The following is a 13,963-nucleotide window of genomic DNA, read 5'->3' on the forward strand; positions in this document are numbered from 1 at the left end:
TGGCATGGGTTGTTTGTGGTTGGATACAAAAGCCTGGTCGGCTAACGTAAATAAAACTGGACTTGTAAATAACCCTGATTTCCAGGAAGGAGGAATCAGATTTCAGCCTGAAATGCAGAGTTGTAGTAAACATGGGAGTCGCTGGATCTCCATTCCCTGGAAAACTGTTTTAATGCCTTTTCTACATTTTTCTACATTGGCCACGTCCCTTTCCACGCAGTGACACGGAGGCTGCAACCACCTGCAGAAGTAATCCGGTTGTTGTTGTTGTTGTTGTTATTGGGTTTATTGAATTGCTTTTTATTTAGCGACGTCTAAATTTTGGCCCTTCTCAATCTGCGGCCCCACAAAAAACGAGGGCTGGGGAAAAATCTGAATTATGTCACCATCTGGAAATGTATGTGTTTTACTTCTCTATAAAGCGTGTCGGATCCGATGAAACTGCAAGACTACAGCCTGAAAACAATGCCCACCTATTTAAAAAATTGGATGTGAAGTCAGTTCTGATACAGGGCGCTAGATTTACCCCCTTTGGCTACCAAAAAGGGATTCGAAATCACTTGAGATTTCAGATTTAATCCCTATGCACCCACCGGCGGTAATTCGTATTGATCCCAGACAAGATTCACTTACATTTTTAAAACAAGTCTTCCGGAAAAGGGTTGGGTTCCGGATCTCTTCCTGGCTAAGAAAATATGGCTAAGAAATATGACTTTTTAAAACTATACCTGAAAAGAAACTCCACCGAGAAAAGCAAATTGCACACCTTAAGCCTCAGTCCTTTCAAGTCGCCTCCTATTGAAGTCAATGAGACCTGAAGGCGTGTAGGACTTTGGCAGCATTGGCCCCAAAGCCACCCTTAACGCGAAGCTCAGTGGGACTCGGGCTGCGTCCACACAAGGCAGAATAACACCAGTGTGACACCTCTTTAACAGAAATTCGGGGAGAGCTGTACATTGGAAGACATTTAGTTCTCTCTTCATAAGATCTCTGGTGCCACAACAAATCTATTCCCAGGATCCCCCCCCCACACACACACACACGAGCCAGGGCAGTTAAAGCGGTCTCAACCTGGATTACTTCTCTGCAGTGTGTTTCGGACCTCCGAAACCCGTCTCTGCACCAAGGTACACGATCCGAAACATGTCAGACATAAGCCCTATTGGGGTCATCAGGTTTAATGTTGGTTAAATGTGAGTTAAGATTGGAATCTTACACTAGCATTAAAACCAAACATTTCACAAAAGGGTTACTAGCAGGCTGTTCAGTGAATCTGAACTAACTTTTGGTTTCCTTTTGGGGGTTTGTAGTCAGCCCTTTGGGAAAGAACCAATGACCCTTTTGAAAAAAGAAGTTACTATATAACCTTGGTCAGAATACTAAAAAAATAGAGTGCTTGGAGAGGCATATTTGCACATAGCTAGGAAAAGGGAGCCATCTCTAGGTGTACAGAAAGTCAACCCCATTGGTCCCAGTGAGGTTTCCTTCCAGGTAAGGAGGGATCGGATTGCAGTCTGACGTTCAAAAGCAATAAACACAGAGTAGTCACCGGATCTCCATTCCCTGGGAAACTGTTTTAAGGGTTTTTCCCCTACTTACCTGGGAGTAAGCTCCTCCGCTGAGGCTCCCGAGGAAACAGGCCAAGGGCTGAAGGCTTGCCAAGGGCCAGAGAGGTCGGACTGCATTTAAAGGGAGGCCTGTGGGGTGATGGCACCTTTTCAAGCCACATCTCCAGGCCCCATGGGGCAAGGTTGGGGGGGGGTCACTGCTTCAAGCTACCATGGGAATCTGGGATTAGGAAGAGGCCAGAAGTTGGATTGTTTCGCATGCTGTCACTTCTTTTCGCTGCTAGGGAGAGGAGACCTTCAGCCTTGGAGGGGACAACAGAAGTCCCTTCTTGTCTAAGGATTGTCTTAGGAAGCAAAATGTCCTCCACACACAGGTCCAAAACACACTGCAGAAAGGATCCGCTTTGAGACGCTTTCGCTGCCCTGGCTGAATGTTAGGGACATTCTGGTGTGGTTAGTTCTGGGAGGACATTGAGCCTTCTCTGTCAGAGAGCTGTAGGGCCACAATCCACCACAATTCCCTGCTCCCTAGCCCTGAGCCAGGGCGGTTAAAGGGGTCTCAGACTGGATGGTTTCTGTTCCTTGGGGGACTGCTAGTGTCCGTACTAAGAAATCGCCAGTATTCGACCTGCTCTAGTTCTACTGGCAAGATGAGGCCAGGGATCCTCCTGCTGTGTCTACACTGCAGGGAATCATCCAGATTGCCCCACTTTAAAACTTGCTCTGGCTCAATGCTATGGAATTCTGGGATTATAGTTTGGGAGAGACAGGGGCCTTCTCTGTCAGCAGCTGTGGGGCCACAGCTCAACTAGAAATCCCAGTGTTCCCTGGCAATGTCAACCTGGATGACTACTGTTGCATTAGGGCTTGGGCCCCGGGAGTTGGGGGCGGAGAGGAGAGGTTGAATCCGGAGAGGGCTAACCATCCTTGGCCTAGAGGGGGAGGAGTCACAGGGGCCTGGGGCTCTGCTTTGGGCCCAACTCCCCATCCGCCTCCGAGACCGGAGGAGAGCAGAGGGAAAGGCATTTGCCAAAGCCTAGCCAGGGCCTCTGGGGGGGGGCTCTTTCAGGGAGGGGCCAGGGCTCTACAAAAAAAACCAGGCCACTTTGGGGAGAGACCAGGGCCACTTGGGGGAGGGTCCAGAGGCCTTTGGGAGGGCCATTTGGGGAGGGGCCAGGGCCACTTTTGGGCGGAGCTAGTGCCATTGGGGGCGAAAAGTCAGGGCCACTTTTGGGGAGGGTCCAGCCAGGGCCACTTGAGAGAAGTCAGGTCCAGGGGCGGGCTCTTTGGGGGGAGGGTCCAGGGAGGGGAGGGCGCGGGCGTGGCCTGTCCGTGGCCCCTCCCTCCCTCTAGCTGTGCATAGAGCCGTAGTAGCCCCCGAGGTCCTTGGCGGCGCGCAGGGCTTTTGTCGCAGTCCCCTGGGGGCCAGGGGTCCCGGCTCGGTCTGAGGGGAGAAGGGGCGCCTTCGGGGCGAGCCGAGGAAGCCGAGGCCGAGGGAGCTGCGGAGGGGGAGATCTCTCCGCTTGGCCTGTTGCTGCTGCTGCTGCTGCTGCTGCTGCTGCTCGTAAACCCAGAGTCGGTGGAGTCGATGGACTTGATGGAGGCGGAGGAGGGCGCCTCGATCCTCCGGAGTCGGAGAGGTCCTTGGGGGGCTTGGAGTCCTCGGGGGCCGGAGGAGGGGCGCCCACCAGCGGGGACCTCTCCTGGGGACCAGGCCCTCGCCCTCCTCCCGCTCTTGCCCCTCTCCGGCGCCCCCTGCTGCCCCTCCTCCTCTCCTCCTCCTCCTCCTCCGCCGGGCAGGTGGTAGGGCAGGCGGGCGAGGGGGGCCGGCGGGCCTGGCCAGCAGGAGAGGGGCTTGGCGTTGCAGTACTGCGGGGGATGCGGGCGCCCATCCCGAGGGTCCGGGTAGTAGCCCAGGGGCGAGCGTGCAGCCGGCCGCCGCTTGCAGCGGGGCGCCCTGACCCGGCGGCGCGGCGTAGGAGAGCAGGGTGGCCGCGTTGCCCGCCAGCTCCCCCGCGGGGGTCGTAGGCCGAGGCGGCGGGCGGCGCCGAAGTCCAGCGGTTGTTGGCCGGAAGGACGAACCAGCGCTGCGGGGAAGGGGCGCCGGGCTCCTCGGCCTGCTGCGGGGAGAGCAAGCCCGTCTGGTGGGGCAGCCCTCGCTCGGGAGAGGGCCGCCTCCGGGTCCCAGGCCGCCGCCGGAGCCCCCTCCGGCCCGCTGCCGGCCCCCAGGCTGCCCCCGGCGCCGCCGGCTCCTCCTGTGGCTCCCGATCCTGCTGCCGTGGTCCCCGTGGCCGAGGGGTGGTGGTGGTGGTGGTATGGTGGTGGTGGAAGCCCCGGGACTTGGCGTAGTTGGGAACGAACTGGTCCTGCAGGAAGCCCGCCGCCGCAGCAGCAGCCATGGCATGCGGGCCCCGGGCACCATCTGCGAGCGAGGAGAGTCGCTGGGCGAAGGGGTCAGGCGGTCCATGTCGCAGCCCGTGTAGATCCTGGCAGGCAGGAGGAAAGGAGGGGGATGGAGGAAAGGAAGAGGGGAAAGGACCCACGGAGAGAGAGAGAGAGCAGGAGAGAGAGAGGAGAGAGGGCGAGAGGGAGGGAAGGCAGGAATGGGGCTGGTCCGAGGGGCAAGGCACAGGCCAACCTCAGCCCCTTCCCCAAGCCCCCACACGCAGCCCGGGGGGTTGACTTGTGCCTTCAAACCCTTTCCGACTTTGCCAAAACCTATCATCTTCTTGGCAATCTTTCTCCATTGCCATCCCCTGAGGCTGAGAGAGTGTGACTTGCCTAAAGCCACCCAATATCACCCACCCGGATTCGAACCCTGGTCTCTAGTCCGACGCGTTGGCACACGCTAAGCTAGTCAAAAAACCCAAAGCTATGGCGTCCTTCCTCTCATGGTTGTTTAAATGATCACCCTGGGACCAGGATTCGAACCCTGGCCTCCAGTATCCTAGGGCCCAAAACCACTACCCCAGGTGGGCCCACTGTAAACTAGCCAGGAAGCCCAAGGGTGCGGTGGTCCCTCCTTTGGGCCCAACCTTCCTCGCAGGGTGTTGTGAGGAAGAAATGGCCAGGCTGGGGACATAGGTGCCCCTTGCCTAATAAAACTGCTGAGCTCAACCCTGGGCTGGATCAAGACCTTTTTTAGAGGCCCTGAGCCTTTAATGGATTTTGATGCCCTTCCTATATATATAAATTTAAATAGAAATAGAAACAATAATAAATCGTAAAAAGGAACCCAAACCTACAGTAAGACAGAAACCATGTTTGTACACTTCCACTTTAGTTCTATTTGAAAAGTTTTCCTACTTTTTCCTAGTGCAAAGTCTTCGCTCAGATCAGAAAATGTCGGCGATGCTCCCCTTCCCTTGCTGATCTTGCTTAATGGTTAATAATCTAGCCCTGGTCTTGCTTCATGATGGCTCATCTAGCCCGCCTGGCCCACCAATGGGAAACCTGTACCTCTCTGATGGTAGGACTCCCCGCTCCCATCAGTGCCAGGGATGGACGAGTTGAGGCCCAACAACATCTGATGGTCCTATTTTGGGGCTACACCAAGATTAGGCAAGCTCTCAAGGACGGGGGCGTCGAGCATGTGCTGAGTTCCCTTGGCTTTTCCATGACCCCCAACCAGACTCTTTGAGTGAGCACTTTGACAGGAGGGGGGAAAAGGCCCCCAGATGGCAGAACATTGGCTCCCAATTTGGGGGTTGCCCTTTGCTGCCTGATAACCGCCTCTCATCCCCAGTAATTGGGCGACCGAAATAAGGTCTTCCTCTTGGGCTTCTTTTAAAGGCTTCTTTATGGGAAGGGTCGACTTGAGACAGGATTTCAAGGGGTGAGGGTGGGGAAGCTTCCTTTTAAAATTATTGGGCAAAGTGCTATAAGAATATTGGACGGGGGGTGACTTATTATAAGGTTCTCTCCTCCAAGCATACATTTAATTTCATTATTTATTTCATTTTATGCCGCCTTTATCCCACAAAGAGACCCAAGGCGAATCACAAGATTAAAAAAAAAATTTTTAAACTTTTAACTAAGTACAAAAGCTCCTATCGAGATAGTTCGGATGTCTGGGGGGGTCCTTCATGGAGGGTAAGGTAAGTAGGCTGGGGGCTGCCTGTGGGAAGCAAGCGATCAAGTCCGAAAATGAATTAAAAAGTCAGTAAAATAAGGGACAGGCTTCCCATCCTTCAGTGTCTGGGTGAAAAAGACATCTCGCCGGTGCTGTTTGGGAGTGACAGCCTAAGGCCCCAAGGACAAGTGGAACCGGCGGTACAACTCCTCTTCTGCAAAACCTTGGGAACCAGAGTGTTGGTCTAGGATCTGAGAGACCACGGTTCAAATCCTCCCATAGCCATGGAAACCGCGCTGGGTGGAAAGTCACACTCTCTCAGCTTAGAGGAAGCCGACGGCCAAAGAAAACTCCACGATAGTCACGCTCTCTCGCCCTCTCTCTTTCTGCCTTTCCTCCCTAGAGGTACAAACTTTCAAGTCATGTTCGACTTATGGTGAACCTATCCTTGGGTTTTCTTGGCAGGCTTCTTCAGAGGTTTTTTCCCCCTCTGAGGCTGAGAGAGTGTGACTCGACCAAAGTGGGTTTACATAGCCGAGCCAGGATCCAACCCTGGTTTCCAGGAGTTCAACTCTCAAGCCACTGCACCAGACTGGTCTCATAGGGATCTCATTATCTACCTGCAACTCATGGCAGGCAAAGTGCATATAACTATAGTTTATGAATAAATAAATAAATAACCAGAAGCCAGGGATCCAGGAAACTGGGCAGTATGTAACCTTTGACGTTAGACTGCCTGAGGAGTCACGCAGGGGGCCCCGAGGAAGTAAAGTCCATTGAGCCCAACTAGGTCTCGCTCTAACCAATCGCCCTTAGGAACCAGCAGGAGAGGACCGGGACTAAAGAATAAGTATTGTGCGCTGATGAAAACATGGCAATATCTTAAGGATTGCCCCTGACCTTAATCCCCAGCCCTGAGCCTTTAATGGATATTTGATATTTTCCTTAGCCACAGTGGGGCAGCTGACTTCAGAAGGCCTTGTTGGAGTGAGGGGGAGGAAGCATATGTGGGCTTTAGTCTATCTCGTTTGTTGTCATTGTGTTGCCCTTCAAGTCGTTCTTGCAGGTTAGGGCGAGCCAAGGCACACCTAGCAGGGGGGCCATTAGCCTACCATACCTAAGGCCATACCATGGGACCATTAGCCTACCTACCTCCATATCATGGGGCCATGTATTATCTCACCTAAGGCCATACCATGGGACCATTAGCATATCGTTTATAACCTCCATATCATGGGGCCATGTTAATCTCACCTAAGGCCATGACCATGGGGCTATTAGCATATCATCACCTTAAGGCCATACCATAGGTTTTCCTTGGCAAAATTCTTCGGGGCGGTGTTTGCCATTGCTCTTCCCCTGAGGCTGAGACAGTGTGGCTTTCCCAACGGTTTATATGGTCGAGCCAAGTTTGAACCCTGGTCCTCAGAGTCTAGTCCAAACTCAAGGAAAGTTTCCATTCTCTCCTGGTTAGCCAGCAAAGGGGACATACATTGGGAGACTTCTTTAAAAAAGAAAGGGGGGGGAATCCAGGGGACCCAAAACAGTGCAAACCATCCACCACCGCCCCTTTTCTTCCTCCTCCTCCTCCCCTCGGGGAAAGACAGCATTCCTGCCCCCCTTTAAAGCCAAATCCGCTCAGAGAAGCCTAGAGCTTCAGACAAGGCAGCGCACCTGGAGATCCAGAGGGGAAGAGGGTCCGCTGCCTGGCTTGGAGCCCAGAATCCAATCAACTGAGTCCCTCATCTGCTTGATACACTACCCAGACAAGGAAAGATTGGATTATGTCAGGTTCACTAAAGTCCACGTTCCAGTTCCTCCCTCCCTTAAATAGATATATATAGTGTATTTAAAAAGGCTTCCTTTGAATAAGGCTCCAAGAAAACGAGTCTGAAACGCTCCCTGTCCAGAGTTTTACGATTCCTTACAGTTTTGGTGGTTTTTAAATAACACCTACGATCAGGCGTCCTCCTTTCCCAGGACCGTTCCTACATTTCAACCTTCTCTCCAGGCGGGGAAAAACAATTCCAAAAATTCCCTCCGTTTTGAGAGGAGGATGAATTATATTGTTATGCGCATAAATGTGTATGTTTTCAGCTTTTCTTTAGCAATGTCCTCTGGGGACCATTTCTGGGCCGGCTCTGAATGTTTCCTTTAGAGGGGAGTCCAAGCCCCAGGCAGAGTAAGAAGAAGCGACTTCCAATAGAGATCAGGGCTTGGTTCTATGGGTGGAGCAGATGCTTGCACACTCACCCCTTTGGAAAAATAAAATCCTGGCTTAATTAACTCCGAATAGTCCCTTGATTCTGTTCTCGAATGCTGCATCCGCACTGCAGAAATAACCCCGTTTGGACACCTTTAACTGCCATGGCTCAGTTTGTGCCGCCCTCACGGTCGTTTCTGACCCATGGTGACCCTAAAGCGACTCTATCACGGGGGTTTGCTCGAGGAGGTTGCCATTGCCTTCCCCTGAGGCTGAGAGCCGTGGGTTTTCGTGGCCCAGCTGGGCATCGCTTCCCTGGCCTCTAGAGGATATTCAAATTTGGGGGGAACTGTAGTTTGTTGGGGCACCAGAGCTCTCTGACAGAGAAGGCTAAATGTCTCACCCAACTACAAACTCCAGATTTCATACCATTGAGCGCGGCTGTTAAAGTTGGTATCAACTGGATAGTTTCTTCAGTGCGAATGCAGCCGAAAAGTCTCTAATGGCACACCCCTGAAAGGCAGCCTACGATGCTAGGGAATGGAGCCGGTAGGTAGTTTTGCAAGGCCCTCCCCAGATCAGCAACTAATCCGCCTCTGAGGACCTGGTCCAGTTGGGACCTGAGTTCGGGATTCGTTACAGGTCGATTTACGTATGGAGCCGCCCGAGGAGCAGCTTGCATGGGTCCGTCTACATTCCAACAGTGTTCCTATTTGCTAGTTTTGCTGGTTGTAGCCTTTAAAGCGATTTTAACTGTCTCTGTTTTTGCCTCGCTGAAATTAAGTTATGCTTTTAATCTGTTGTAAAAGATTGCACACCCTGCTTGAGATCTCACACTACAAGGTGGGATAGAGTATTTTAATAAATAAAGAATAATTTTGGGGGAACAGTTGAGGAATGGGCCCTCAAAATCCGGCAGATATCCCATCCAAGACTCTGCAGTGTCTTCAGAGGCGTCCTACCACAGTTGTTGCTGTTGTCCCTGATTTATGGCCGCCCTAGCGGGTTTTCTCGGCAAGAGTTGTCGGAGAGGGTTCGCCAAAGCCTTCCTCTGAGGGCTGAGAGAGTGTGACTTGCCCAAGATCACTCAGTGGCCCATGGGGGTGGGAACCCGGGCCCACTCCCTACACCCGCCTGGCTCTCACTCGACCTATGGCCTCAATCCCCAGAAAGAGACCCACTGAAACCAACTGCTGAGCCCCCACTGACTGAACACTTAGACTGAACGCTCCCTTCCTTCAAGGGATCCAACTCAATTTGGGACTGTTGGATTTGGCCCACAGCCCTTTTACCAACCTCTCTTTTACAAGTGGCAAGTGGACCAAACTGCATAATCTCAAGAGACTCCATCCCGGGCAGCACCCAAAGCTTGGAGTCCCTTCCAGTGCTTTAAATCCCAACTGTGTCCTTCATTTCCTTCGGAGGACCTAAGGACTAAGGCGACTTTTCCCCTCCCTTAGAAAAGCCCACAACAGCCACTGGCTGTCCTCCGACTGTTTTGCCCCAGAGCCCTGGACCACCCTTCGGAGTTGGTATCAAGCAATTTGTTGTTGTTGTGTGCCTTTATATGGTGGAACCTAAGGAATTTTCTGGCGCTGAGAGAGTGTGTGACTGGCATAAGGCCCGCCCAGTGGGTTTCCATAGCCCAGCAGGAATCCAAAAGAATGATCTCTAAGTCCTCCGCTGCATCGCGCCAGTAAAAAAAAAATGCAGTTAGCCACCGCTAAACTACCCTGGCTCAATGTTATGGAATTCCGGGATGTGTGTAGTTTTGTGCGGACATTTAACCTTTCCTATCAAGAGTCTGGTGCCACAATATATCCCCGAGCACTGGCACTTATTGCTGCAGTGCAGATGCAGCTAGTCCACCGCTCAAACCGCGCTTGTACCTTAACTGCCAGGCTTCTAGAGCTAGGCTATAAACCTCAGTCTCAATTCCCCCACACATGGGAATGAAAAAAAGGGTGGACCCCGAGATCGGGCCAGCACCCTCCTGCCGTAACAGCAGGAGAAAGCCATGGGTTTTGCAACAGCAGCAACAGCAATTCTTTATTACAGAGACCAGCAAAAGCTATGGCATTGGAAACATCGGGGGTCACTGGAGGACAGAGAAAGGGGGCACACGAAACTGCCCCCGATTTTCTTCCTGGGCTGATGTGTGGGGCCAGGACACTTTGCTTCTCCGATACATCTCTTCGTTGGGTTGACATCGGGACGCTAAGAAATCCCAAGGTAAAGTCGAAGACTTTCATGGCCGGCATCCATAGCTTTTTGTGGTTTTTCAGGCTATGTGGCCATGTTCTAGAAGAGTTTCTTCTGACCTTTCGCCAGCAGACAGCACAAGATGCCAGCCACAGATGCTGGCGAAACGTCAGGAAGAAACTCTTCTAGAACATGGCCACATAGCCTGAAAAACCCACAATAAAACAACAATCCCAAGGTGCTTTGCAAGAACTAGTTGGTATTGCCCAGATTTAAAGTCGGGAAGAATTGGTCGTTCCAAGAAATCTAGACTGAGTTTTTATTACTTTCCAGGGCTGGCCTTTGTCCTGTGAGAAGTGGCAAGGCTTGGACTTTACACACAACCCTTCGTGCTAAGGAGTTCTGGCCAAGCCAAAGAAAACAGGCAGCCCCTCTTGCCTAATTTTTTTTTAAATCGTTTTCACTATAATGCATGGTTTTCAACCAGTTTAGGGGCTCTTTTTGGAGGGGATTTGGGGCTGATGAGGAGGGCTAGAGGTTGTGGCTGTAGCCCTGTTGGTTGTCCTCAATTGTTGTTATTGCTTTTCCCGACTTATGGCGACCCTAAGGTGATCCTATTATCCTTGGCAAATTTCTTCTGGAGGGCTTTCTATTTCCATCCTCTGAGGCTGAGAGTGTGTGACTTGCCCAAGGTCACCCAGTGGGTTTCTATGGCTGAGCCGGGGTTTGAACCCTGGTCTCCAGAAGTGAGAGCTGACTTATTAAACTAGTCGTTGGCTACTGAATCAATCGGTAACTAAACCCAGTTAAACCATGCCTACAAGAGATTGCTCAGCGCAGTGTCTCCTCACTTTCCAGCCACTGAGGACCATCAGAAGCAAAGCAGAAGGACTATCACACCCTCTGGCTTTAAAATATGTTGATGCCTCCAGATGTATTTCTTTATATGGCCTGATCTCGAAGCGGGTTACCTTACATAGAGGTGGCCCTCCTTTGCCAGGAGCTGTCCTACATTTCAGCCTTCTGCCCAAGAGGAATTCCAAAATGTCCTCCATTGGGAGCAGGATTAGGAAGCCTGCATTGACATTTATACCTAGTGATTCTGGCTATTATGTCGTAAGGTCCTCCCTTTTTCTTGAAGGCCCTCCTTTGCGGCGAGGACATCTGCTGCTCGCCCTGACATTACTGCCATTCTCAGGAACGGAGCAAAAAACTAGAAAGCGCGTATTGACAGGAGGGGAATAGAAAGAGGCACAGTCCTGCAGTGCTGCCTGATGGCCCAAAAACCTTTTAAATGAATGTATTTTTAAGAAATTAAAAAAAAGGGGGTTCCTCACACAGCATGCGGGACTTTGTCTCCTTTTGTTCCATTACTGCAACTCTCATCATCCTCATCACCGTCCTAGCTCTTGGCCGTGTATGATGGACCTGTCCAGGACTATGGAGTCCAGTCACATTGGGAGGGCCACCCAGTTCTCCACCGCTTCGAAACCGCTTTGTATCAGGAGGCCCCTCTAAGTGTGTTTACTTCCACAGAAAGGGGGCTTAAGAGGACTCCAGCCATAGCAATTATGTTATTATTATTTTATGTATTAATATTATTACTTGATCTAACTTTATGTAACAAGAGGTATCCTAATACTCCAAACCCATTTGCCTCAATCCTGGATAAGTTTCCAGAGTCGGGTACCAAGAGAGAAGAGGGGGACCCGGAGACACCTGAACTGCTTTTCGGGTCAGCCAGGAAAACCTCCCTGATCTCCCTGCTTGGCCCACCTCGCAGGGCTGTTGTGAATATAAAACTGGGTTGGTTTTTCTCCCCGTGGGGGTTGTTGTTGTTGTTGTTGTTGTTGTTATTATTATTATTATTATTTCTTCTACTACTACTACCAGCTTGTTGGGAGCAATTAGCTTACAGTTGTAAACCGCTCAGAAACTGCTTAGTTCAGTATGAAGCGGTATATCAATGAAGCTGCTGCTGCTGCTGCTGCTGCTGCTGTTTATCTAGTGCTGTTGATGTACGTGGCGCTTTACAACAAAACAAAACATATGTAACTACTTCAGTATAAAATCCCAAACTACCTTCGGGCGCCTTAGAGACAAGAGCTAGGCAGGTATATTGACAGATATTCCTCTCTTACTCCCAAAGCAATTGGGATGGTTTCCACTTCCCACCACCACCACCATGTCCTGGTGTTTTAGCAATCTCTTCCACAAGGCTAGCTGGGCAAATCCTACTCGGGGCTGAACACAAGTGGCTATATAAACCTGGGGGGAGAGGCCAACACTGTGTGTATGCATGTGCCCATGTCTTTTCGGGGCCTCTATTGACCTACCAAGCAAGGGGCACCTTTGCCAGGGGCTGCTCAGTCCACTCATCCAAGTGGCACCTCCTGTTAGATCAGGCCACCCCACCCAGAAAAAGAAACACCAGAGGAGCCCCCCATGGCTTCCTCTTGAGGCCACCACCTTCAGGGGGCCACTTTCCTTTCCCGGGAAGCCAAAGTCCCCCCCCCCAACATTTCAAGAGAGAAGCAGCAGAAGAAGAAAGGCAAGGAGTTGTCAGCCTGACTTACGTGTCATAGTTGTCTCGGAAGCCTTTGGCGAAGGGGTTGTGATCTATCTTGAGCTGGGTGATCTGGGAAAAGGGGAGAGGAAAGGGGGAAAGGGTCAGATGCCATGCCTCCTAGGGAAGGCAAACACGTTCTGCTGCGGGAAGGAATAATAATAATTACAACAACAACAACAACTATTATTATGATGAGCCCACTTTGAAAGTTCTTAATAACATTCATATTATTATTATTATTATTATTATTAAGAACTTCCAAAGAACTTAAGAACTTCCATAGCAACAACAAAAAAACTAATATTAGGATGATGCCATTTAACTTTGGAAGTTCTTAATAACAATCATCATAATCATCATTATTAAGAACTTCCAAAGTGAAATGGCACCATCATAATAATAGTTGTTTTTGGTGTTGCTATGCCATTCCACTTTGGAAGTTCTTCTCTTTCCAAGGAATGGGATCCAAACAACAGCAAGAAAACGCAATAAAAAAAACATTGACTATAGATCACACACAGAGAGACTTCATCCATCCATCCATCCATCCATCCATCCACACACCACACACTCTTCTCTACGAAAAAGGGATTAGGAACCGGGAAAGGTTTAGAAATCCTCTCCCATCTTTTAGGGCAGAACGAAAGGGATCGCTCTTTTGTGGATGCTGTGTTTTGTTGTCTTTTGCTGCATGGTCAACGCGGCTTCCCCAGAATAGGTTTCCTAGAAATCTGCCAGTAGCTTTAGGCTTCTCCGCGGATTTCTTTACCGCGATGGGTTAATATTATTTAATTTCTGATAATATGTCAAAGGCAGTCGTTTCAACTACGCAACACGCCGCCTTTCCTTTCCTTCTGCCGAAATAGTTATCAAGTCCCCTTGCGCAGCCAGAAAATATATAATCTGTGTGTGTGTGTGTGTGTGTGTGTGTGTGTGTATACTTTTTCTGCTTCTTTATCTATAAGATCTCAGTTCTGTCAGGCGCCAGATGAAATGGAGAAAGATTTAAGATCGGGGTGACTAGAAAGTCTATCTAGCGGCATTAGGACATTTGTTGTTGTTGTTGTTGTTGTTGTTGGGTATCTTCAAATCATTTCTGACTAATGCCGACCCTAAGGTGAACTTATCGTGTGTTTTCTTGATTTGTTCAGCCGAGGTTTGCATGGCTTTCCCCTGAGGCTGAGAGAGTGTGACTTGCCCAAGGTCACCCAGCGGGTTTTTATGCTCCCGGGTCCTAAACTCATTCGAAGTGACCCCGAAACTCTTGCTTGTAAATTTAAAATTGCCACCGGGCTCCAGCCAAAATAACCGGAGTGGATTTCTCAGGCCTGAAGTTCTCCTCACCATGA

At 50.6% G+C, this 13,963-nt stretch overlaps 1 protein-coding gene across 1 annotated transcript in view; it reads right to left on the reverse strand.

Moving 5' to 3' along the window:
* LOC121925903 (T-box brain protein 1-like) overlaps positions 1-13,963 on the reverse strand; it is a 39,848-nt gene that overhangs the window by 8,133 nt on the left and 17,752 nt on the right. The window contains 1 exon segment of the mRNA XM_042458469.1: positions 12,622-12,683. Coding sequence (XP_042314403.1) covers positions 12,622-12,683 — 62 coding nt within the window.

This window comes from Sceloporus undulatus, chromosome 1 (genome assembly GCF_019175285.1).
Source record: "Sceloporus undulatus isolate JIND9_A2432 ecotype Alabama chromosome 1, SceUnd_v1.1, whole genome shotgun sequence".
Classification (NCBI taxonomy): domain Eukaryota; kingdom Metazoa; phylum Chordata; class Lepidosauria; order Squamata; family Phrynosomatidae; genus Sceloporus; species Sceloporus undulatus.